Genomic DNA, 27,822 nt, shown 5'->3' with positions numbered 1-27,822 from the left:
CAGATTTAATGCACCGGAAATACAAAATGTAGTTACAAAAGAACAGGTACAGTTTAAATACAGACATTATTATAAAACACTATTTGCAATTTGGTTACAAAATGAAGATTTTTATCTTGAGGAAAATAGTACTACTTGATCACAAGTCTTGTACTGTAAATAAAGGTTATTTTGTACACATCAATACAAAGCCTGGCAAAGGAATCACAATTAAATGAACAATTCCTCATTTAAGGTGTACTTCTGAATGAGTCATGCTTTAGAAAGGGCATTGTTTATTCATTTTAAGCCTACAGGAAGGAAAAAAGAAAGGAGGACAAAAAAATACAAAATATAAAAATTTCTTTCTAGTTGTCAAAGATTAAATAAAATGGGGTTTGGCTTTTGGCTGTTTATGCCAAATAGAAACACTGACACTGCAACATTACCAGGATATGGGGCATCGCTGAGGTGAAAATGTAACATTTAATCATATTAAAGAAGTAAACGCTCTTCTAATGTTAATGAGTTTATTACAACTCTTTTTTTAAAATGTGGCTCAGCAACTAAAACCATTCCAGTTTATACCTCGATTGCTACAAACCCTTCATATGCTTTGATTTTGAAAATATGTATTTTTCACAACATAATGCATAATTACTAAGATACACAGAACGTTATAAAATAATAATTATGCAACATGAAAATAAACACACCATGACAACTTCTGCAAAATACGTGATCTACATAAAGGCAATGTTCTTGAAAACAAAAGCAAACAGAAAATCCTCCAAAAGTCCAAACCACAATCTGATCTAAAATTATGATTATCAAATTATAGAAATGCCTGGATAAAGATTCCATGATTGTGTTGCAAACTATTTACAAATCCTCTTTCTCCTTCAATCATTCAAAAAGACCTAAGACAGTATCTTGCATATCCTGTGCCAATACTGATATTCAAGACAAAATACATTGAATTCAGCTGCTAGGCTAGCCACGTAATTTTTCTTGGCTTTCTAAATATCTCAGTAAGAACACGAAAAGATGCACAGATGGGAATTATAATGAGAAGACTAAGTTGATCTTACATGTGTAATATCCAGCCATGAAGCTCTTTTATGAGAATGTGATCCTCTGAGCGATAATGACACAATTTTAGCTGATAAATTCTGAAACATCAAGAGAGTGAATGGAGAGTGGGGTTGGCTGAGTTTACTGTTGCATCCGGTGTTAAATGTGAAGGAACTCCTTGGGGACACACATGTATACCCCTGAGAGTCAGAGTGATCCACAGATCATGAGATTAATGGGCAACCTGCCTACCAAAGTTCAAAAAGCATCTAAATAACTTAGAAGCATAACTTGAAGGCTTGAATCTTTCTCTAATTCATTTTGTTGACGAAATAGGGAAAACCCCCTTTCTCTTTCACAGATAAAATGATCATACCATCAAGCCATGACAGCAAGAAATGTTGTCCAAAAGAATTACAAAGTATTTCTTTGTGCGGAGCCAGGGTCGGGAAGGCTTAAATCTGATGATTAATCAAAACAATGAAACATTCATCTTTAAGGATATTACAATGATTCTCAATTACATTAAAAATGCCTATATTTTGTGGCAGAATGACTATTTTTTTCATGAAAGGAAATTTAAACAAATAATGCATGTGGTGACCACATTCAAGAGAAACATGGAAGATATTTTTTTTCTCCTTGTGGAGCACTGCCTTTTTGTCTTTACAATTTTGTCGTTATTACACATAGAGATCAGGTCCTCAGTTTAGTAACTTTAAGAGAACAGCCTTATAACTCCTCCCCTCTCCAAACAATCTAACAGTGCCTTCGGCACAGCTTTTGAAGGCAGGCATGCAGAAGTGATGCACATCAACTGCCACCTAGACCTAAAATAATACATTTCTAATTGATTTTGGCATTACAGTCCCTGAGCTGTCACATCAACAGAGGAAAAACTACAGATGTGTGAGAAAAAAATTGTTCTAATCTTGTTTCTTAAAGAGTGAATTACACACCAAAACATACATAAAGCACTTCATTGGTGAGCAAAATCCTTAAGAATTATCAGTTCTGAAACAGATGTGAGAGGAAAAAAAAACAAACCATACACCAAACCAAAATAAAATAAATAAATGAAAACCACAAACAAATCTAAAGAAACAAAAAGTAAACCAAAACAAAAACAACAAACCACAAAACAGAATAGCAATAACCTGTCATTTTGGTCCAAAAACCTAGTTCAATGAACTTACTGGATGAAGGAAACTGGTATCTCAGAAACACATTATTTACTGATTCTTTAATCCATTAATGTGAACAGAAACTAACAAAAGTGTTTTATTTTAATTGTATGGATAATATGTGGAGTCCAGTTGTTACAGGTAGCTAATATAATTGGTTCTGTATTAAACTAAACCTGAGCTCCTATTTTTTAACACTTGCAAAGCCAGGCAATAAAACATTCTGACAGAACCTTGTCCAAAAATGGTGATTGAAGAAAATCACAGTATTTTAAAGAAATGTAGAAATTCTGTTGACATTTCATATATTCAAACTTTTTTGGGTTTTTTTGAATGTTGAAATATTTTGGTCAAGTGTTTTGCTGAAATTGCATTATTTCAATTTATAGTAGAGATTTTCCAACTTCACTATCAAAGACTGTTTTATCTTTAAAATGAAACTTCAATAAAGTATTTTAATGGAACTCAAAATACTTCAACTTGTGAAGAATTTATTCTAACTGAAGCTAAAATTGTATTTTGATATCCTGCAATCATTCTTGGAATGGAATTTCTGCTTCTGTACTGCATCTATTTACAGTAGCATTTTCAGTTTTAATTTTTCCACTGTTCTGTGCTTGCAACACTTAATAATGGCACACTCAGGAAGCATTAATTTGAATACTTACTAAAATAATTTTAATAGATACCCATCATTATTAATACAAGTTTCTTAAATACTGGATAATGTAAAGATGCAAAATCACAAATAATTCTTTAGGCTACTATCCTGCAAACACCTGCACAATTTGTTTACAGACAACCTGTCTTCTCACACACCAATGGGTGTTTGTATGATGTGGGATTTAAACACGTAAGTATTCTGTGTAGTCCTTCCCCCCCGCTTATTTTTCTGCCTTTTCCATGAGGTAATTAATGTCTTTTCCTATTGTTTATATAGCAGATTACAGCATGCAACTGATTTACTAAATTAATCTATTCACAAGTTCAACATAAAGAGGAAGCCATCAATGGTAAACATAGATCAGAAATAAGGTTTCTTGGCTAACCTGTGCACCCTCTGCTGGCTGGTGCTTAGGTAGGAAGAAAGAAAAAAAAACGTTAAAAAAAGAGTAGGGGAAAAAAAAGCTGTGTTGACTTTATGTGTATATACATACACCTAAGTCTCCAAATACATCTTTCCATCAAATTGGATCATACTGAGGACTCTCGGCAGAAACTTCAATCACCGTGTTTGTGTGTTCAGCTCACTTCATCCAAGTAACAGCAAGGCACCAGAAAAAAATCACAAGAATTTGTCTTGTGTTATAGTATCAGCAGAAATTAAAGGTTCCACTCAGAGATCCTAAGAACAGACCCGGAAACACATAAAAGATTACTCGATTTGGGCGCCTGGTCTCTGGCAAGGAAGAGAAAACAGTTCATCCACAGACTTCAGCTGCTCTGCTAGCAAGTAGCTGTTGATGACAGCGACAACTTTGGGGACATAGCTCTAAAAATAGAAAAATTAAGTGTCTTACACCTCAAGAAGTTGCTGTTGGCCCTAGAGTTTTAAAGTTCTGAACAAAACCTTTAAAATCACATACACACACACCCGCCAAATCCGGGTACGTTGTGTCGGTGTGAGCTGAAATTCCCCCCCACCAACAATAACCAGGCTAGCTCAGTCTGGAAGCAAATGAAAAGCTGTATTTACAAGCAGAGTCTAAAATCTACAATGAAATGCAATGAATATGTACAAATATACAAAATTCACAACATTCACAAATATATACAATCAACAGAAAAAGCACAACCGATCTCCCTTTGCTTCCCCCCAAGGGGACCCTCCCAAAGGGGCCTCTCTCTCCCAGGAGCTTCCCCCCAGACCCCCCTGGACAGAGAAGCAGAGTTAGTTAAGCAGAAAGTTGTTAACTTAGCTGCCAAGGTCAGTGTGTTATCTTCAGCCAGAAGAGAAGAAGAAACAGCAGCCAGACAGCCCAGCAACTGCCCCCACTGCAGAACGCAGAATGTGCAGAGTGCCTACTTTGTTTTGGGTAATAGTTCTTAAACATTTCTATCTATCCAATGGAAGTGTTTAGAACAATCGTTATTTTGCTTTCTTACACCCAATAGTGACTTATTTACATTCTTTCACTTTCTCTGTTCTGAACTTTGCAAGGAAAAATTAAAAAGACAGTTTCAAACCATCACATACGTTCCATCCCATAGGGCAGGATCCAAACCCACCCGTGGGCGATGCCCTAAGCACGCTGCACGTCCGGCCGCCGCTAGCAGATGCCAGCCCGAGAGGGTGCTCACACCTGGGAGAGCCCCGCTGGCTCAGCCGCGCCGCGTCCCGCCGCCCAGCTCCGGGGGCCTTTCCTCTCCAGGAGAAAGACCCTGAAAGGAGATACAAGTAGTTTCTCTTCCTTAACTGAACTATCACTAATAGAACTTTCTTGCTTTTATTTAGAAACAGAACGCAGAAAATGCTGTTTACACCCCCACATGACAACCCGCGCTGCGTTTATTTCAGTCCCTTGGCGTAAGATAAAACAGAGCAGCCCAGAAGAGGCGGGGTCCCGGCTCTGCGGGTACCAGTGGATAAGCCACTGTAGGCGGCTCTCACCAACCTCTGCGCAGCGACCCTCCTCCTACCCCGCGGTCCTCCGCGCAGCGTTTCACCCGCGGCAACGCCGCAGCACTCCCAGCTCCCGCCCGCTGGCACCCACGCGACCTGAAGCTCGACTCGGCCCGGCCGCCCCAGAACAGCCCCCGCCCGTCCCTGCCGCGGAGCTTCATGGGAGATGTGGTCCAGCGGCGCCGCAGAATGCAGCCCACGGAAACTACAGTACCCAGCGGGCCAGGGAGGCAACGGAGGTTTGGTGTCGCTGGGCATTTGCGGTAATTCATCTCTCTTGTGGCGGGGGAGACGGGGTGCGCACCCAGTCCAGTGGGTGTCTGTCTGCGCTACGGAGCACGGTGTACTGGTCCCGCCTCGCGACGGCGGGGCTGTGGTGCCGTGGTCCCTGCGGTTTGGGTCTCTTTGGAGTCAGTAAAGGACTGCTCCCAGACATGTACCCGCAGGCAGCCGCCCCAGCCGACTCTCGGGCCCTAAGGGATCACAACGTCTTTCGGTTCCTTACCCGCAGGGCCCACGGCTTTTTTGCCAGGGACGCTGGTGTCAGCTACAGGAAAAACCTGGGACTCCTGAGGAAGCTAATATGTCAGGTAATGCTTTCTGGCGCTGGCTGAACTTCTGTGTGTGCCGGCTTTCAGCCGGAGTGACGTGAAAGCCAGTCCTCAACCCAGGCCGTGGTCACGCTGACCAAGTTTGGCGAGAAAAAAAAAGCAGCTCTGTTGTAGAGACTTAAAAATGGTTACATTTATTTCAGAGGCTATGCTGTGGAAAAACTGTGAAGCACCTGTAAGTCTAATAATTGTGCTAGAAACAGCCTATTATGAAATTTTATATCACTTACTTAGCCTAAGTTAATAACCAATATTCATAGTGTTTTAGGGAGTATCACTTAAATTTGATTGGAGTTTTCACAATAAATAATCAGCAGAGGTCCTCAGATAAACATGCCCTTAATGTGTCAGTGAAATCTATGTTATGGAAAAAATAGGAATTAAACCAATTACTGACTAAAGTGAACTTGATTTTTTTTTTTATCACAACTGTTAGCACTCTCATGCAGTAGTTGATAGAAATGCATTGAAACAATGTGTGGAGGAGTATGGACTGTTACATTAAAAATAAATTTAGTGGAAGTCAGCTAATGTGTTTTAGTATACCACTTTGATTTTTTGTTTTTGGTAAGACTGAAACCTTGGTTAATGGTGTAGAGCTCCTGATGTCTCCAGTGTATGCAAGAAACTTTGATTAGTTCACCCCATTAACATTTAAAGCACGTGTTGCAAATAACAGTAAACATTTTTCTGCCTTTCACACAAAAACACCACCAACAGAGTGGAGTCAGATGTGCAGTAAATTCGATTTGTTGCGTATAAAAGAGTTGTGTACATATTAACACTGGAGAATTTTCTCCTTGATTTTAAAAGTTGTCATTAAAGTTTAGTTGCTAGTTTCTATTACAATGCAGGCAAGTTAATGACAAAACAGTCGTTACTTACAATGTTCATAATAGTTAATATATCTTTGTAAGTGTTTTCTTTATGTATTCAACAGCAAAGATTCAATTAAGTGCTATGGTGCAGGAGCAAAATAAAATATTTCCCAAAAGCAAGAATTGTTACAAAAGCTGTCACCATTACCATCGTTGTCTGTTTTAGGAAAGTACTAAATTCAAGAATGTTTGGACTACTCATTCTGCATCTCCTATTGCATATGAAAGAGGAAGAATTTACTTAGACAATTACCAGTGCTGTATTAGCAGGTAATAAATTAATAATTTAAACTTACCCTGGCTTATAGTTTTAAGAGTGTGATTCTGGTTTAGATATGTCACTAATTTTACTCATCAAAATACCTCCTGTGAAGTGCCTGGAATTTGTGAACAAAAAATACTCAGGTGCATAAATCTTTGTTAAATTACACTTAGATGCCATTGTGTCTTAGCATGACACCTGCTTTGGTGAAAGGAAGCGTGATGTTTCTGGTGCTGTGTAATTTCAGCTGTCAGAGCACTTTAATGGGAGTGAAAGATTATCACCATTTTGTAATTTTGCACTAACAAGCCAAATGAACAGTAGTTCTTTGTGATCTTGTAACTAGCAGTGTGCTAAAGAATGTGTCACAAAATCAGTCTATGTAACAAGCTTGATACTATGTGAATTCTGTGTTAAAGCAATAAATCATGGTTCACATAGACGTACAGCATATAGCTGGGTTTTGTTAACGTATTTTGCAGATCAGTTCTCTAATCTGATGTACTCTTCTATTTCATGATTGGCTGCAGAGACACAGTTTAGGAGGCAGCACAGGGCAGGGTAGAGGTTGGTAAGTCCTGGGTACACCAGACCTTACCCTTGTCCTTGCCCATTCCTCTTGTGGGAAGTATCAGGGACTTGGAAAACTGTATTGCTAAATAAATTGTGGTCAGAACAGTTTTGAGACAGTGTCATAATGTACATGAAAGACAAATTAATCTGTCAGTGCGAACCACTGAGAGTTAATTAAATTAATGTATCACTTACAGCAGAGATCTAAATCTACTTAGCCATGTTTTATTCCTACATTGAATACTTTCGAGTACTGGGTTAAACTGTCTAACATATTTCAGGTTTATTTTTGACTTAACCTTTTCCTGACAGGAAAACCTTTTGCACAGTATGAAGCTTTTATTGTAGTAGTAGGGGTTGGTTGGTTTGTTTTCAAAATATCTGTACATAATGCTGCACCTTTATATTCTGAAAGGCAACAGGAAAAGAGCTTGAGGGGAAGGTTCCAGAATGATTGTCAGTTTCTGAAATAGGGGTTCATTTTAATATCTTATCACCGAAGTACGAATGTTACTGTTAGGTTTGTAGTTTAAAAACAGTAGCACCACCCAAAAAAACCCCACAAAACCAACCAACCAAAACCAAAAAACCCACAACATCAAACCACAAAATATAGCAAAGTTTAGCTTCTAAATCTTATGTTATACAAACTGTTGTTTATTAGGCCTTATTTTGTGAGCAATTTCAGTTTATATTTACAAAGTAAAAATAAGATATTTGGATTTCTGACCTGCCATGAAACTATATGGAATGACTTGTTGATAGAAAGTAGTTTGTAAATTTGACTAATGATTGACTATCATTTTTCTCCAGCATTGCACAAGAACCAAGAATACTTTATCAAAAGCCAAAGTGTTCTAAGTCAGAAAAAATAGAAGATGCTTTATTATTGGAATGCCCATTGGTAAGATTATTTATTACTAGACTTTTGTGTGCAAAAAACCTGAGGACTCAACAAACCAACTCTGCCCAAAAGCTGTTCTGTTTTCCCTCCTCCTTGTGGAGTTTTTCTTTTATCCACTATCCACAGATCTTAGGAATATTAGTCCTATCCTTGAGACGTCTAAAAATAAGGTAGTGTGAATACCATTCTTAGAAATTACTGTTGAGTTGCCACTGAATGTCTTATTCTGCAACACTTTGTCTCTTCAAGACTGATATCAATTAGACAGATAAACAGCTACATTTCATTTTTGGAAGGCAAGGAAGTTCTAAAAGATCTCTTTTCTAGAAGAAGTGACTGTCTTGCAAAAAGTGTGACAAGAGATTATTTATGTAGTGGCCAAATGACTACTTAGCACAGACAAGAGCTTAAGAAATTCTTACGTGATTGGTGGGCAGCTTTCCACTTACAGCCTTCGAGGAATGTACGTTAACTTCTGTTTTCTTCTTACTGTATCAAAACGTTATGTATCTTCCTTGTACAAACTTTTTTCTGATAATCTTTTGTTATATAGGGGGAAATGCTGCCAAGTCCATCAGACTATAAATCTTCCCTTATAGTCTTGACAGTGCGGAACTGGCTTCTACGTCTCTCTGCTGATAGTGGAGAAATACTGGAAAAAATATACCTTGCTGATTCCTATTGCAAATTCAGGTATAAAACTTTGACTAGGCTTTATCTAATTAGCAATCATTAGTACTATATTGCAGAAAAAATCGTGTTTATTTTAGTACTATCTTATGGCTGACTTAAGATTTGTTAGCCTAGCACATTACCTGGAGTCCTCTTCCTGCATGCTGTTTTCTACAGAAGAATTTCAGCAGCTTAAATATTACAGTCTCAAATTTGCTATGGAGTTCCACAAAACCCACAAAAACTAGGCTGCTATTGGTTTCTCTAACAATTTTGCAGCCTTTAATATTGTGATAGCAGCCTATTAGGAGAGGACCTTGTGAAACAAAGCTCATAAACCAGAAATACATCTAAGCCATTTTTAATTTGCAAACATTTCATAGGGTAGCCATTTTGCTCTTTAAAAGCAGAGCAGTTACTGCTTCTAGGAAACTGTTGGGTTTTTTTCAGTTCTCAGAACATATTACTTCGTTTAAACTGAGGGATAAGAAAGCAGTGATTTGTAAAGGGAAGGAGAAAATTAAGATAATGAGTGTTCCTGCTTTCTGGACTTTTATCACTATCCAGTATGAATTAAGCCATTCCTAGTTCTCTAGGGTTTGTGTTATTGCAAACAGCAATAACACCTCCCAATCAGATACTTAAAAGTTTGCCTGAACACAGATTTGTTTAGTTATAGTAGATTGTAATTTATGTGAAGTATTTATTATTAACTTATTTTGAAATGATCAAAATAAGCCTTTCTTGTCACATACAGGTATCTGAGCTGGGATACTCCGCAAGAGGTAATGGTTGTAAAGTCAGCTCAGAATAAGCTCCCTGCAGCAGCACGGCAGGTAAGTTTGTTAAAGCACTGCCATTCTTAAACTTTTACAAAATTGATGAAAAACAAATTTACAGGGGCAGAGATGGGGATACTGCACTTTGTTATTATGGTAGATTATCATATCTTACTTTCAATAAATACCTCGAGTATAATAAGTATATTCAGTATTGTTGTTTCTTCCCAGGCAGGTATCCAAGAGTCTGTATTGTTCTATCTCGCTGTATTCCAAGTTTTGCCTCTTTCTTTCATTGGAATGCTAGAAATAAACAAAAAGGTGAGTTAATTCCTCTGTTAGTCATGATCTGTACTGTAGTTGCATGAGAGGCATAGTTCACACAGGCTTGTCCCAAGATTTCAGGAGTCAAAGTTAGAGCTTGTAAAAGCATAGCGCCCTGAAACTTTAGTTAGTAGTAGTGTTCTTGTGTCTAATAGAAGTCCTGAGGAGAGGATTCTTAATTCAAATGCCCAGAAGAGAAAATACAAATGCATTCTGCTATTCAATTAGTCTTCAACTTCAGCTTTTACCTATAGCAACAGTAAGAATTAGGTAATCCTAAAGCGTTTGAAGATTTCTTTTCACCTCTAAAAAAAGACAGATGTACTTCTGACCAACCACTAGTAATAGTCATGTATTATCACTGATAATACATTTTGAACAGCAAAATGTAGATACATATCTTGCTTTATCAGTCATGAGCAAACAACCTTTCAGAGGTTGTTTTGTGATCTGTAAGTTAGTATTTATCTATTAAGAAGCCTCAAGCCAGATGTCAGGTTTTGCTATTCTGGTGAAAAAAAAAGTGTCTGTTTTAAGGCAAGAGAGCTCTGGATACAACTTATAAATGGAACAGTAGAAACATGCAAACTGTGAGGTACAGTCTCATTTGGGGTTGAGAGCTATTAGTGGGTTTTAGCTGGTGTTGGGTTGGGTTGGGTTGAGGCTGTAATCGAGATTGAGCTGACAAGTGAAGGAGTGAAGCTAAACATTTTTCATTTAGGATTGTTAAAGTTTAGGGCTACTGTGTATTGTTCTGTTCAAAATTAGTATTTAGGACTGGAAAAATATTACCAGTATCAAAGATATTCTCAGTGTAGTTAGGAATGGTATGCCAGATTCATCATGGTCATAGCAGATGAAAAATCTAAAAAAGTACTTTGTCAGTTGGGCCTGTACTGAGTACTTGCCATAGTAATTGTTACAGCTAGGAATGATGTCAGGGCAGAATTTGGGATTTGAGAATACACCCCCCAGAGGAAGCAAGAAGTGAATGCAGTGCTAAGCCTGATATAGATCAGTGGAATCATAGAATGTTTTAGGTTGGAAGGGATCTTTAAAAGTCATCTAGTTCAACCTGCCTCTGCAGTGAGCAGGAACATCTTTAACTAGATCAGGTTGCTCAGATCCCTGTCCAACCTGATCTGGAATGTTTTCTGAGATGGGGCATCTACCACCTCGCTGTTTAACCTGTTATAGTGTTTCTCTACTCTCATTGTCAAAGAGGTCTGTCTTGTATCTTGTCTAAATTTCCCCTCTTAGTATAAAACCATTACCCCTTGTCCTGTTGCAACTGGCCTTGCTAAAAAGATTGTCCCCATCTTTCATATAGGCCCCCTTTAAGTACTGAAAGGCTGCAGTAAGGTCCTCCTGCAGCCTTCTTTTCTCCAGGCTGAACAGCCACAACTCCCTCAACTTGTCTTCATAGGAGAGGTGCTCCAGACATCAGGTCATTTTTGTGACCTCCTCTGGACCTAGCTTCAACAGGTTAATGTCCTTCTTGTGCTGAGGACTCCAGAGATGGATGCAGTACTCCAGGCAAAGTCTCAATAGAGCGGAGCAGAGCAGAGGAGCAGAATCACCTCCCTAGACCTGCTGGCCACACTTCATTTGATGCAGCCCAGGACGTGATTTGCCTTCTAGGCTGCAAGGCTGCAAACACACGTCTGGCTTTTCATCTACCCTATTTTAATTGCTTTTTCACTTAGTGATTCAGACTAAAGAAATGAAAACTCTACATTTCCAAGCATCTTTATTTTAAAAAGTCTATATACTCAGCATGCTGTTCATTAAATATGAAAAATTAGTTTGTTGAGTTTTTCTCAGTGGAGACAGTGTTAAACAATGGCACAAATGACTGCTGCACAATTTGGATTCAGAGAGAGTTCTGTACTGTGACAGCTGGATAATGCAATTCAAGTACAGCTGTACTCAGTCATAGAGCCATGATTAGACTAGTATTTTACTCTGGTGATGAAAAAAGAACAGAAGATCTGAAATCAGTACTTCTACATTGAGTTGTTAGCTTAGCTAACATTCCTTTAGGACGCTGGGTAGTATAATCTATTCATGTATGATAATAACTGGGTAACATGATATCCTGATAGACTGAGACTTGACTAAAGAATCACTCTGCTTGTAGAATACGACTTACCTAACCTCAGGTGTTCCTGCAGCGCAAAGTAGTACAGAAAACTTCAGGAACCAAACCATTGATCATAGAATTTGGTCAGAATTAAAAATTAAAGCATTGCAAAATTAAGGATGCACTATCAGTATTTTACATGGTCTCTCAATTATTTCTTTTCTAATAGAGTATTTTTTTTCCAGATATTTGGTAATAGTGTGACAGATGTTGCTGTCTCTAATGGAATCCTGATTGTAATGTATAGCATGGGTCTGGTTAGGCTCTATAATTTCCAGACGATCTTGGAACAGGTAATAAAAAAATTTTTCACACAATCCATGTTCTTTTGGTGCAACAAATCATAAATGCCACATAGGCATACACAGAATATGTCAAAGGATAGAGTTCTTGCCTAGATCTGTTTACAGTGGGAAGATGCAAATAGGTACACCAGTAGAAAATTCTACCCACACCAGTTACAGGTAGTAAAACAGAAGAGACAGAAGGTCAGACAGGCATTTCAGTGCATTCAGGGAGGAGCTATGTAAATATTAGACCAGGGCATGCTCTGCTTTACATACCTTGTCTGTCGTTATAGGCGAGTGTTAAGGCAAAACACTGATGAGCACTGAAAACTGATCTGAGACACAACCACAGTAAGATTTTTGAGTTTCTGTCCTTCCAGTTAAAAATCAGATGTTAATTCAAAACTAATGCTTCAAGCAGTATCTAACAAGATAAAGGATGCAGTAGGAAGAGAGCAATAAAACTAAACAGCAAGTAAATAAGCATCAATAAAGCTATTTTTTTTCCACTGTTATTTTAGTTCATGGAACAGCCATTTGATTTGGGACATGAATTCAACTGGAATGGTCAAGCAGGAGTTGTAGGAAAGTATCCTTTTGGTCTTCCACGTAACATAAAAATAACAGGTATTTATGATCTTTGTATTATCTTGGTGGCTTTTATGGATTAATTATGACATATTTCACACCAAGAAAACCTTAAAAATTACTGTATTGTGCTACAGCTGTATTATTTCTGGTTTTACCTCACTGCAAAAATGTGCTTTGATTTACAAGAAATAATTACATAGGCTCTACCTAGAGAACTAGTATAGCAACTAAGCTATCTGAAAAACTTTATAAGCATATAGTGGAACCCCCTTCCTTGTTTTTTGAGACACAACTGCTCTTGGGAAAGAGGAAGGGCTACGACAGATGTTAATAACAACTCCGAAACAGCATATAGTATTTAAGCAAAAGATGTTAGAACATTTAATCTAACTTGCAGAGGGACTTCAAAGAGACTGAATACAACTTGTCCAAATTGCGTTTTGATATGTTGTCAGAAATATGCCTCAATATGTCTCAATAAAATTAATTCCTGATGAGGAAAAAAATATCTATTAAAAATAGTTTTTATCCTGAAATCATTAGCTTAAGAATGTTCTGCTTCATATAATATCTTTAATTTCTCTGAAACCAAACAATAATTTCTGTTGGTGCATTTGCTGCTAAGCATCTTAATGAATGACCAAAGCCTGAGGCTTTTTTCATTTTTTTTTTTTAATTTAAGAATACAGTCTCACAAGTTCACACTTGAGGCATTGAAAAAAAAAGTAGGTTTCAGCAATATCAAATAATTAATGCTTTGATTTCTTTTATTTTGAATGTTTTCGTATTAAATGGCTTTTACTGTCCACATAAAAAATGCTTCTGATCTTTAAGTTTGCAAACAGTGTCAGATAATAACAGACAAACTAAACCACATTTACATAAATGAAGGAAATACCCAAAGATAAAATACAGACTTATGTGGTGAATGGGATCAGTTCTAATGCAATGTTTTATCAAAATGAAGTGATAGGCTGCTATAATTAATATCTCAGAAATTGGTATTTCTGCACAGGGAAATTTCTCCTAATTTTCCTCACTGTCTCAGTCTGCAAAACCACAGCTTAATGGTAAGGGCCCCCTGGAAAACATGCTGAGGGAGCTTTAATAGGAAGCCTGTACCAGATTTGTTCTCATATCTTATGTATCATTGTAGTTCTGAGATTTAAAACCAATGTACTGGAGAAAACATTTTTCATCTTGAATCATATTCAAGAATTTGTGGTTTGGAAGTTCGGAACTCATGTCAGACGTTTGCCATGGCTGCTCTTTGCAGATAGTTGCATTCCTGTGGGTTTAGAGCTTGTTTTTTTCCAAGAAGCAGATGGCTGACTGACTATTCAGTGAGTGAGATTTCAACAGAGTTTAAGCCTGTGTCTCCTATAATCTAGCTGTGTCATTTTCTTACTTGTTTAGTCCTAGCTTTCCTACAGAAATTGCCTGAAGGGATGGCAGGTAGTGCAGTGCCAGCTTTATAGTGTACTAGGTACCTAAGTGGAACTTGGCAATCAAAACTTACATGCTGCCATGTATCTGCAACATCATTTACAGCTATTGACTGGTGAGGAGAGAAACTGGAAGATACTTTCTTGAGATTTTGGTTTGGGTTTTTTTATTTCTATTTTTCTACTTTTAGTAAAAATAGTTATTAGTGCTGAAGGCTGGAGAGCTTAGTAAATGTACAAAAAAGATCACTTGGACATTGAAAACCAACAATGCTAGAGAAAGGACTTAGAAACAATGAGAACAGAGGGGATTGGACGTGGCACTTGGTGCCATGGTTTAGATAGGCATGAGGTGTAGGGTGACAGGTTGGACTCGATGATCCTTGAAGTCTCTTCCAACCTTCTTGATTCTTGATTCTTGAACAGGAGGTGCTGAGCAAGAAGAGCAGGTGACATAGCAGGGAAGAGAGAGTTGAAGCAGTCATTCTATCTCTGGTCTTGCAATTTTTTCCAAATGAAAGTAAAAAGAAAGGCATGTTTTATCAGCAGCATGTACTGCTTAGGGCTTTTGCATTTTTGAAAGGCATTTAACTCTTTTTAGTCCATTTACCAGAATGGCTATGTATGCTTTATTTAAAAAGTTGATAGGCTAAAATTTTAACAAATTTTCTTGCTCATTTTTAATTTTTTGAGAGATTTTAGTATCAATAGATCCTCTGCTTATGCTTCCATCCTCAATATTCTCTACATTTACAGCAAATGTGCTGGGTTTTACAATCTGTACTTTGTTAAATCTTGTGCAGATACTCCCATTTCTTATGTTAGTCCAAAACACAATTAGAAGACAGCTGCTTTCCAGCCGTGGAAAGACTTTATTTCCATGGGCAGTGAACTTATTTATTTCAATCTAAATGGCTAAGTCATTGTAAACATAAATGAAGAAAAGAGAAGCACATGTAATCATAATTTCTGATGTCATGTGACATCTTAGCCCTGTTGGCTAGGATCTGGATCAGGACAAGAATAAGTCAAGATTTGGATGAGACCTTTGGGATGCAGAAGTCCAGCTAAGAACTTTTTTCTTCTCACAGTGCTTCAGCTTGAAGGGAAACCTACATAGCTTTTGCCATTAATTACAAAAAACTCCTAGATTTTAATTGGTTTTTATGAAGTCAGCTGTGGTCCACACTGTTTTGCTGTATTACATAAAAGGAGAAGGAATATTTAGATTTGAGCATCTTTATGCACTTAATTCTGTTATTTGAAATTCCTGTTGTTAGCTCGTTTCCAGCTATTTATCACTATTTTCCCAAAAAGAATAATGACCCCTTTGATAAGTTTTTTGATATATTTATATGTACATTCTCTCTTATTCAGGTGGGCTGGATTAATTTTAATTGTTTGCTGTGCCTTTGCTTATCCAGCTCATTTGAAATGAAGTAAGTTGAAAGAACAGCAGTTCAGCATGAAGATCTGAGAAGGCGGTAACCTTCCATGGGGAATTGCAAATGTGTGTCTGGACACTCGGACAGGTAGCATAGCTGGTGCTAGAAAAAGATCACAGACAACATATTTGTACCAGTTCTCAAAGGTTCTGAAGAATGAATAGCTTTATTGGAATCTGGAACTGTAGGGATCAATGGTATTATGAATGTCTGCTACTAATGGTGTTAATGGATATTTGCAGATACCCCACCTTTGCTATTTGAAGCATCTTCTCTGGAGAATGCATTTCAAATTGGAGGTTACCCTTGGCATTATATCATCACACCTAACAAGAAAAAACATAAAGGAATCTTCCATATTTGTTCTCTGAAAGACAATGCTTTGGTAATATATTCAGATAGCAGCCTCTCTGAAATGCATGTGTAACACGTTTGTATTTATCACTTCTGAGCTGTTGTGCAGTGTGGTCCTCTCACAGGGATAAACCCTGCAGTGTTAAATCTGCTGTCAGTGGAGTCGTCTAAATGTGTTCTCCTGAGTTAGAACTGCTTCTGATATATCCTCATTCCAATATAACTGTGGCACTCTCACTGCTGCACAGAAATGTATTCCCACCTTAAAGGTTAAGGTTCAAGCAGAATCTCATTACTTAACTCCTTGCACTCTAACATCTTAATGTACTCCTGATTAGCCAGCCTACCACATGGCATGAATAAAGTAATGTTTTAAGTTTTTAAAAAACTGCAGAATAAGTTTCACTAATGTTTAGTTTATCCCTGATTTGTACATTCTCTCTCCCTAGAAAGTGTTTATTGCTCAGTTTAACCTAGCATCCCTAATTATTTCTATTTATGTACCATTCATCCTACAATCATAAAGTGTGAACTCTTCATCTCAGCTTTTATTTTGGATCTGGATTTGGCCCAAAGACACTTCTGTAATACAGGCAATTTGTAGGCCTGTTAGTTCAGGGTTCTTCACTAAAAAACTTCTTTTCTCTAAAAGTCCTTTTTTCTTTTATTAGCCTGATAAAATCAATGATCCCACTCCTATCTGGTATTTTCAAAACAATCTTTCACAACTGTAGCTGAAGATCAATTTTGATTCAAAGGGACTTGTACAACCCTTTCTCACCTCTATTTTTTTATATGGATTCATACATTTGAAAATTTTACTGGCCAGGGTCTGCTAAATCTGACAAGAAGAAGCCACTGCCGAAATCCCAAGATTTTGACCAGCTTGCAGCCACAATCAAAAGCTATAGCAGGCTTACACACTCCACAAATATTTGCACAAAATAAGCTAAGCCTGAGATTTGAACCTGAAGTCAAATTTCATGCTAATGCTTTTCTTTTTGTCTTGACACACCTCATATCTTTTACAAATTGCTGGAATTGCTGAAGTGTTTGCAGTTTGTAGGCTAATTCTTTGCTTAGTTTAAGGAGAGAGAGAACCATGTATAGCTACGGTACAGGGTCATTGCTTTTTCATATTAAAAGAGCTGAAACTGTTCCATGGAATATCTTGAGAACGGAAACTCTGCAGTAGTAGTATCTTAAGAATTGGAACTGCTTATTATTGTTGTTCCACTGCCATTCTTTCTGGTTATGATTATGAGCAATACTTAAACACCTTCAAAGGTATGTGGAGAGGAGCTCTGTATTTCTTCTTTAAATAGATATTTCAAAATACAAATATTTTAATCTTTTCCTTCCTTCTTCAGGCAAAAAATGGCATACAGGAGATGAAATGCTGTTCACTGGAACCAGACTGGATATACTTCCATCCAGACATGTCAGGCAGAATAATCCATGTTGGACCAAATTTGATAAAGTATGAGCCTTTTTTTCTCAAATTTTATTGTCGTTAGAGAAAAAGTTGCATGACTGCATAAATTCAGCACTTTTTTAGTTTGCAGGACAAAACACTCAGCAAGCTATAGCAACTGTAAAATTTATTAATTTGTCAGAATCAGAAATTCTGGTAGAAATATCTTTGGATTTCTATGTGATGAATATGATTGCTGGCAGGCAACACTAGATTTTAATACAAAAAGTGTTAAAGACCACTGTGCTAAATTTTCAGTCATAACCATAAATTACAAAAATATTTTATTTCCATTTCAGTTATTTCTGATATTTTAATATAACTGATGTTTTATAAATATAGAAGTGTTGTAATAGGTAGATTTGAATACATGATAGACTTTGTAATTTCTGTTTCTTTTGTAGAGTGTTGAAGCTTAAGGAAGATAAAAATAACACAGAACAAATGGAGGTTGCAGAAGATTTTACAATAGTGACTAACAGAGAAAACTGTGTGAGTTTAGTGTCAGATCACAATGTGTGATTGTGGGCAGTTCATGGGGTTTTATGGGCTTAATTCAAAGTTTATATAAGGACATTGCACATTTTCATTGGAATATGAGCTGTATAAAAAAATGTTGAAAACAATTACACTTTCAGGATAACTTTCTGAAACCTCCAGTCTTTTCTTTAGATTTCAGCATTCTTTATGATGTGCAGTGTAACTATGTATCACTGATACAAAGCATAATTATAAGATGGTGATAGATTTCCTTCAAAAGAAGGTGCCTCCAAGTGATAATTGTGTGCATCTCTAATGTTAAGGTAAGTTGAACATACAAATGCTAAAAATATTTCAAGTCTCTCATAACTTAGAGACTTTGTTTATAAGGCAACAAAGACAATATCTTGCTTCCAACAGTCTGTTTATTTTCCTGGCTGTGCACATCTGTCACTCCCTTGTGACAGATTCATCTAACCAAATCAGAGTCAAATCAGTGCACTAAAATAACAGAATAATAACCCAGCAGCAAATGTGACTTCTCATATATTTGCTTGGAGAGCTGAACTAGAACTGGAACAGAACAGAACTGAATCATCAGTGGGTCAGAAGAATGCAGGAAGGTTGAAACAAGAGGTGAGGGGATGATCTAAACCTCACGGTTTAGTGTGCTGTTAAAATACCTTGGTTGTTTCATGATGTCTTTTGTGATAGAAAATCACAAAGACAATTTAAATGTCAAAGAAATTAAAGACCACACTCATGAAGAAAGTCTTTTGGCAGTGCCTGGAACTGTAGTTTTGCTTCAGTATAAAAGTTATGTCTTACATAAAAGCAAATTTTAATAATTTATGAATATAGTGAAGTCCCTGGAAATCTGCAATTCTAATTCTGAAGCTTCTGCAACAGGAAAGTTTGTTTATCAATAATCTACATTAACTCAGGAATAAAATTTCCATTGAAGGGATGAGCTTTGTCATCTAATGACATACAATTTCTTCTAAGGGTTTGTTTAGGTGACTTCTGCTGTGATTAGAGCAAATAAATAGGAGTTCTAATCCTGTTGGTGCTGTGCCTTTTCCTTTTGACTTAATCATTTAGACACTGATACCCCAGTTTTGAATGTTTCTGCTTGAGGGTTGGAAGGCTCTACAGCGAGTCCTGGACAGGCTGAATTGATGGGCTGAGGTCAGTTGTAAGATGTTCAACAAAGCCAAGTGTCGTTTCTTGCACCTGTGTGACAACAATCCCATGCAGACTTGGGGCAGAGTAGCTGGAAAGCTGCCTAGCAGAAAGGGATCTGGGTGCTGGTCAACAACTGGCTGAGTTGTGACCCAGCAGTGTGCCACGATAGCTAAGGTGGCCAACAAGATCCTGGCCTGTAACAAAAACAGTGCAGCCAGCAGGACTAGGGCCGTCACTGTCTACGGAGCGATGTGAAAGACTTGTGCTGAGGGACATGGTTTAGTGGTGGGCTTGGCAGTGTTTGGTTAGTGGTTGGACTTGATGGAAAGGTCTCTTTCAACAGAAGTGATTGTATGATTCTGTGGTAAGTTCAGTGAAAACAGCTGCAGCAGTTTTAAGATGGATCTTCCGCAAGTAAGAGTTTAAGAAACAAATTGGTGGTGACTTGGCTGTCTTAATTCTCATTCCAGTGTTTTGGCTTCTGTCACTTTGGTTCTAAAAATTATGGTGGCGGAGAACCTTTGCCACTCCTACAGGACTGAATATGAGTAAACATCAATAATATCTCATCTAAAGATCCCGAGTTCATGAACCCTCATAAAGAAGAGATGGCAGTACTAAGGCCATGCGTAGCTGTCTTGGGTTTGAGTGGACAGAAACTCTCTTACTCCTCCCCAGAGGAGTAAAAGAAACACACTCCACATAGGATTGGAAGGAACTGGAAATTTAAGGGGAAGTACTATTCACAACTATATACAAGAGTACAAAAACATACAAAATACATAAAAATTCATAATCAGCCTCAGGCCTGTTCTCTCCAACCTGGGCTTTTTCCAAAATTTCTCTAGGCTGAAACCTTCCAAGTCTTCAATCCCCCCTCAATACCTCCCTGCTTCCCCCCACAAACCAAGCCTGAACTATGCAGCAAAAATATTAGCCAGGCCGCTCAAGGCTGAGAGCCTCAACTCCCCCAAGAAAATACCAGAGAGAGAAGAGCTTGGCGTGCTCAGAAGACAGCAGAGACAAGAAAAAGGCAGAACAGATAGAAATGCCCATTTATAAAGGGGTTGGGAATGAAAGAACGTAGATTACACTGTCCAGTCCACCTCCTGGGCTATCTAGTGTCTGGAGGATCATACTCTATGGTTCTTAAGCCCGTAACAGTAGCTAATGAGTAAAATAAGGTCAGAGGTATTAAAACAAGGTCAGAAAGCAAAAGACATCACATAAATATATTGTCAAATAGCTAAGAGGAAACTAAAATGCTCCAAAGTCTACAGTAACATTTTTCCTTTTTCTCCAAAGGTGAGCAATACTGTTACTGTAACAGCTTCTGGTCGAGTGGTGAAAAAGCGTTTTAACTTGCTGGATGATGACCCGGAGCAAGAGGTAACTGATGTAGTTGAGGAAGAGAAGTTCATGGATTAAGATGTAGCCGGAAGTCATGCTCGTTTCAGGTTCAGTGGCTGTAACAATTAGCTGTGTTAATCTTTGAGCTGTTTATTCCTCTTCTGTGGCTTTGTCTTGTAATTAATTTCCCCTCACTGTTATTTCTTCTTAGTTGATATATTTCCTTTGGATATTCTTTTAAGAACTGATCTTATGCCCCATGATACTTCAGTGGCAAAGAAATGAGATGTTAATGTGACAAGCTATTCTCTCCAAACATCTCCTTTATTTCATAAAATGCTTTATAAGTATCAAAGAAACATATTTTTAAAAATCTGCTTCAAATTTCTCTAGTCTTTAATATATTTATATTTTTGTCTCTCAATTACTTTGATTAGATTGCAGGATAAGGTATTTAAAACTTCAAGTAACTGCTTCTTGAGAGTAAAAACGCCACATTATTTTGTATTCAGTTTTCAGAAGGTTATGAAGATTATTTTTTAGCTCTCTGTATAGAGCTGGAGCTGTAATTTGCATAAGCACAACAGTTAAAATTCATCAGTTTCTGGCAGTCATTTCTATATTTCTATTCTTTTTTCTAAGGAAATAGGTTTTACTAGGGTAAAAATACAGGACAGACCCTTAACATCTGCAGTTCATTTCTAGCCACTTAAAAAAAAGTTTTCCTTTTCTTTTTCTTTTTTTTTTTTCTTCTTTCTTTTTTGTTTTTTTTTTCTGCTGCTATACTTGATTTGAAATTCCAATACATATTTTTCCATCATGGAAGAAAAAGACTGCCTTGAACTTAAAGAGTATGTTACCAGGCTCATGCCAGTGAGACAGAGGCAGTCTTCACTGTTTGGTCTCAGTCCTTTACTCTTACATACTTTGGGGAGTGAGAGGGAGCTCTGAACAGAGCATACAGGTATTTGTGTGAATGGAACTGCCATAACATACCCATCCCCTCAAAACCAGTAATGGCTTGAAGCTATACTCTCTTTATCATGTTTTCTTCAAGAGAGAGTATGGAGTTTAATTGTTTTTTCTGCCACTTTTTGAAGTACTTCATTCATTTTCTATGTGATATTTGTAAAATATATCTAACTTGCATGTTAGGATTGCTTAGCATATCATTTTCTTTTGTCTCAAGGAACTTTGCTGAAATACATGGGACAACTTGTGTTGAAAAATAGGCTTGTTGGGTATCAGGCTGAAAAGACTTAGAAATACAATTTTTATTATTTTGCTTTTAACTGAAAGAAAAAGAGCTATGCAGTTTAGGTAGAGAAGAATGTGAATTTGTTTGATATGTAAACCTGAGGTTTTGTTTTTCCTTAGACATTCAAAATCGTGGATTATGAAGATGAATTGGATTTGTTATCCACTGTGGCAGTTACTCAAATAGGATCTGATGGAAGAGCTCACCTTGACATTCATTGTAATGAACATGGGATTCTACTTAAGAGTATTCCATTACTGGAGTCCTGGGACGTGGTGAGAATTCCTGTCTTTTGTTTACACTAAGACTTTCCCATGCCCATTTACCTACTGTTTTTGTTCAGATTTGAAGCACATACATAAATAGTGTTGCCAAGTGGATGAGATTTGTACAAAATAATAGTAACAAAAAAATTTAGTATTCCGTCACACAGTAGTTCTGAAAATCTCCATGATTTGAAATTAAGTTTAGTTTTTTGTTGGTGGTTGATTTGTTTGGGGTTTGGCTGGGGGAGGAGTTGTCCTTAGGTATTTCTGCAATATTTATGAACTTGATATTCAATCTCTGACTAGTTACAGCTTAACTTTACAGCCTGTAAGTAGTCTCACTAGCTTAACTTGCACAGCTCATGCATAGAATTAGGCATGGACCTCACTGCATGTATTTAGAGAGATGGACTGGACTGTTCATATGGTTCAAGTTTAGGTGGGCATCCAATTTAGATAATCTGAAACATGCAGCACCTTTTGGCACCTTTTTTATAATTGACTGTGTGGGCAACATAGGATCTTAAACCAGATGTTCTTAATTGCACTTAGATTCCTAAAACAGGCCTGTGGGAAACCTCTCAAAAGTTTTAAAATTCTGTCCTTTATCTGGAAAAAGCAGTCTGTGTGTATCTACACAAAATTCCTCTCTGATCACGGAGGTCACCAATGTTAAATACTTTTTTTTCTCTTAAGGAAAATGGTATAGGTACTATCAAGTTGTGAAAATGGAGACTGCAATCAGATTTTTTTTTTCTTCATTTCAGACTTACAGTCATGAAGTTTACTTTGACAAAGACCTTGTATTACATATAGAACAGAAGCCTAACAGGAGGTTCAGTTGTTATGTTTACCAAATGGTCTGCGATACTGCAAAAGATGATGAATGTTCAAGCCATGAAAAAACAGAGAGAGTGTTTTGTAAAAAAGGAGGAAGAATTTTTGAATGTATTTAAGACCTAACAACTACAGAGATTTCAATTTGGGTGTTACTTAGGGACTTCACGCATATGAATTAGTCAACTACTGTTTTTCAGGCAGGATTTAATATTTATATTTTGTACTACTACATGAGGTTTTATTTCGTTTTTACGCTGTAACATTGTACACTTGTCTGTAGTCCATAATAGATTTTCATGTATTCACCATTTTATCACTAATGCTAAATGCAGCATTTATTGCTTCTCTTCAGCAGCTGGATTTAAGTACTGGACATCAAGGAGAAAGATGTGAACCTAATCATTTGCCATATGCTGCAGTCTGTCTTACGTAGTTTTTCCCATGCAACTTTAATACAGACTGTTATTAAACAAAGTATTTAAAACTGTATAGAATAAATTTTTATATGTAGTATGAAAATGGCACCACTTAACAAAATCCTTCTATTGGTTTTGTGTGAGAAATAAAAATCATTTAAGTTTTCTTGATGTGTGTGTTTGGGTTTAAAGTATTAATAGATTACATATTTTTATCACATTTATAAAATCAAGCACCTGTACTGTCAGGATTTGTTCAGCCTGAGCCAAAGCTACTGGATGCACAGCCAGATCACTCTATTTAGCCTGCATGATGCATGGGAATTCCATGTGGTATATTCAGATCCTGCGTAATTCAAGCCGCCTTTTCAATTAAACCCCACCTACAGCAACAAAACACAGGCTGTAAGCTTCATAGTGACAATGTTTCCAAATATAAGCCAAAGGTGGGATCAGAAGAGTAGCTTTGGGACTGCCACCACCACCATTGTCATGAGTATGTTAATTGTAAACACAAATATTTTCACTGCAAGCTTTACTCAGGAAGCATGGATCATTCTAGGTGATGCAACAGTGATGAGTTGTAGAACTATAAAATTACCTATTGTGAGTTTTTGGGAAAAGTGTAGTGCATAAGAGAAATACAATTGTGGAAAGAGAAAACACAACAAGGAGCTCTAAGATGGTAATGAAACAACAGTAGAAATGAAGAGCAGCAGCAGCAGTCTACTTCCACCCTCACTTCCCTACGTTTTCACTTAGTATCCAGGAAAGGGCACCTATCCATTATCTGCTGCTGTATAAGTAATTATGTAAGAAAGATATGAGGATGAAAACCAACACGAGTTTATCCTGTTGGGCAGAAGATCCAGCTCTTTAGCAGATACTCTTGCTAATTTCTATTTGCATTATTAAAGCATTTCCTCCTAGAGCAAGACATTTAAACTTCATTGTTTATTAAACAGCGTAAGGACTGCTCATCATGCTTTCAAGTGACTGCTTTTAAGTTACTGCAGAGTTTTGCAGTGATATTCTGCTAAATCAACAATTGTATCCATCTTGAAAAACGCAACAATTTGTAACAACAAAGGCAGCCCAGAATTTAATGAAGATGATTATGGATATCATGTAAGAAGTTCTGTCACTTTAAATACACGTGTTGCTGCACTGCAGGTAAGGGCAGATGTTCCATGGAAGGTCACGCATGGACGTTTTCATTCAGAAACAGGAGAGAGGTTTCTGTTTAATTTAAAACACCTTGAAAGAAAGCTGTTTAAGCAGAGCAAATCCGGAATGACTAGCCCTGAACACTTCTACGAGTATATTCTCAACCCTAATTATGAACAGGCTACAATCTACCAGGGAAGCAGAGTCACTACATGCTTATGGGTTGTGCTTTTCCAGCTGTGAACAGTGATGTAGCCTCCTGTACTTAGCAGAGCCACAGAAAATTCTAAAAATAAGCTTCTGTTTGAACAGGAGGAAAGTCTGACCACAAACCAGTAGTTTTTTTACATTTTTTAAAATAATCCTTTATCTGAACCAAGCACAAGTGACATGCTTGGTGGCAGCTCACCTGAATCAACAGCTGTGATTTCCAAGTTAAATTTTGAAACAAAACCCATCCACCAGAAAAACACCATACTTTACTTTGCCAGGAGATTTTATATGTAAGTGTTTTTTGGTAACTGTTGCTGGCAGGGCTGTACTACTGTGCAGTATCAAATTGAAATTAAATTTGAATAAATGCATTAGATCTGGTCTGTTGACCTACAGTTTAATGTCCATGTGTGATGATTCTAGAGGACTTATTCTTCTCTTTATTAGAATGCAAATTAGGTACTTGAAAATATCTTACCCAAAGTGAGTAATTCCATAAACTAAAGAATAACAGTATTTGTAAAGTGAAGAAATTATGATGATATTCATATGGTTTCCATTATAGAAGAAAAAATATTCTTGTGCACATGCCCAGCATAATTATCACTGCAAGCACCTAAGTGTGACGTTAGTACAAGAAAAGAAAAACAAAATTGCTTTGAAAAAAACAGAAGTAACTTCTTCAAATGTAGTTTATTTCACATCTGTAAATTCAGAGATTAAGATGAATAAAATACAGAAGACAAAGATATTCTCCACTTTCCATAGAGAAGGGCTAACTGCTTTATGATCAGGAAATCCATTTACTGATGGTTTTCTGTTTTACAAAAATCAGACCAAGGAACTGTTAGTGTGAATTATGAATTCTTTCCTGTGTATTTGAGGAGGTGCTTACTGCTCCTACTGTGGCTTCCAAAGTCTGCAGATAAAGCCTCAAGTAATTAGATCAAATGCAGTGTCAAGTAACTGGACCAAGTGCATACTTTAAAAGATTAGGGCTGAAAAGCTTAGGCTTCCATTATTTTCACTAGCACTAGATGCCCAAGGAAAAATACAACTATATACCACTTATATATAAAAGTAAATATGTGTGTGTGTGTCTGTGTGTGTATATATATATATATATATATATATACATGAACTGTTAACATGAGTAAAGGTCCTCAATTTTGTATTTCAAACATAGGATAGAAGGGATTTTATCCACTTCTGCCAACATTGCCAGCTAGATAACTTTATCTAAACTTTCTGCATTTTCAGTGTGGAAAAATGTTTCTTAGTCTTTTTTTTTTTTTCCCAGCTATGTCTCATGACTTAAACAGGACAGTTGGTTTTTAATTTTATTCTCATTTGTCTTTTATTTTCTGCTTGTTATTGAGAAAAATACCATTTATATTACTTAACAGTAACTGAAGACTGCCAAATCTTAACAGCAAGAAACATTTTTTCCTTATGGAACTGTGACAGCTATCCCACGTGATGGAAGAGCTAATGAGCAAATTGATTTACTTCCCAGTTATGAAAAAGATTGGTATTGGGAGTATCTGCTAGAAAGGACACGCAGGGTGCATGTATACTGGGTGTTTTCTTAAAGAATAGTTTTGAGAAACTGCTCCTAGATGCCTCAGGCAAAGTCTCTGGGCACTCTGCCTGCAAAACAGAAAAATTTTGTCTAGTGAGTAGAGAGGTCATGGACAAGTGACTTCATGTTGGGTTTCACCTAAGGTTGTTTGATACAAGCTTCTGCTGTTGCCAGAATATACAAAACCTAAAGGACAGGAGCAAAAAAAGGGGAAGAAGGAGTCAAAATGTGGTTTCTAAGGCTGAACCACAAAAGAATCAACTGAGTTCTTTCATAACTGCCACTTATTGCCACGGTCACCAATACAAAACCTTTAAAGAGCTTTTTTTTTCTGGAAAGTGTGTGAATTGATCTGACATGTATGTAGCAGTACCTCACTAATAACAATTGGATGGCATATCTGAACTTTTATTTATCTCCATGAAATGGAGGAATTTAATTAGTCCCTGATAAAACAGAGGATTTGGATACTTCCTGCAAAAATGAATTAATAGTACAGTAACGGTCAACTAGTCCTATTTGTACTTAATAGAAGTTTCTGTGTATCAACATGAGTTCCAGGTGTCTCTGCTGATATGTAGATGGAATAGGTTATGAGTACTAAAGGAAAGAAACAAGTATTCCAGTATTTAAAATAATGTCAGAGACAGTTAATGGAACATCTTTGTTTTGCAGCTATTTTGCAATCTTAGATTTTCAGAGGGGACCGCTTGAAGCTTTCTGGTTGCTAGACTTGGCATTTACGCAACTGTAATTTTAGTATTATTTCTGCTCTACTGAAGTTACAAAACAATGGCCAAGATAACCTTCAGGAGCTCAAAAGGAATATTCTGTCAACACATTCTAATATTCATAGATTAAATAAATTTAAAGTAGTCAAACTGCTTGCTTTGGATAATAAAAGATTAACTGCAAAAAAGGGCTGGGGATTTTTTTAATTTAAAAAAAAAGGGAAAAATAAGTAATTAGGTATCCTAGCAGAGTGAGAGTTAGGATGGTACAATTGTAAAGAACTGCTTTGGTTGATGTAGTTTAACAACTTATCTAGTAAACTGGGAGTACAAATGCCTTATTCCTGCTTGAGTGGGGAAGGAATATTGTGTTCTTACGAGTATTATGTTTTTAGGGAAGAGTTAAGCACACATTCTTCTCAGGATGAGATAAAGTAATCACAGAAGGGGAAGCTAAAATCCACTGGAATTACTCCTCAGAGTGATCAAGAGCTCTGACTAAATAGAGATGCTGGAGGAGAAACAATGCACTCCAACATGATCCATAGGATTGCAGGCTCATCAGCCAGTCTCCAGTAACAGCTGCTTAATCAGCAGCCAGATGGGAAAACTACTCTCTAATATGTCTACTTGGATGCTCCACATTCAGACTCATACATTGGCAGCTAGACTATCTTCTGAATATGCAGTTATCTTCAACTTTGGTTATGTATATGTGCTGCCTCTTACATG

At 37.1% G+C, this 27,822-nt stretch overlaps 1 protein-coding gene across 1 annotated transcript; it reads left to right on the top strand.

The window, feature by feature from the left end:
- The first annotated feature begins 4,727 nt into the window (after positions 1-4,727).
- DCAF17 (DDB1 and CUL4 associated factor 17) lies at positions 4,728-23,494 on the top strand. The gene is made up of 14 exons (XM_054381221.1): positions 4,728-5,450; positions 6,516-6,619; positions 7,998-8,088; positions 8,642-8,781; positions 9,518-9,596; positions 9,771-9,860; positions 12,192-12,299; positions 12,815-12,920; positions 16,017-16,159; positions 17,499-17,608; positions 18,007-18,094; positions 20,573-20,656; positions 21,995-22,150; positions 22,909-23,494. Exons 1-14 carry the CDS (start codon positions 4,728-4,730, stop codon positions 23,095-23,097), a joined length of 2,211 nt encoding a protein of 736 aa, XP_054237196.1. The 3' UTR covers positions 23,098-23,494.
- The last annotated feature ends 4,328 nt before the right edge of the window (positions 23,495-27,822 follow it).

The sequence above is a fragment of the Indicator indicator genome, chromosome 5, assembly GCF_027791375.1.
Source record: "Indicator indicator isolate 239-I01 chromosome 5, UM_Iind_1.1, whole genome shotgun sequence".
In the NCBI taxonomy this organism is placed as follows: Eukaryota; Metazoa; Chordata; class Aves; order Piciformes; family Indicatoridae; genus Indicator; species Indicator indicator.
Note: the sequence above shows the minus strand (reverse complement) of the source record. Positions and strands in the feature narration are given on the sequence as shown.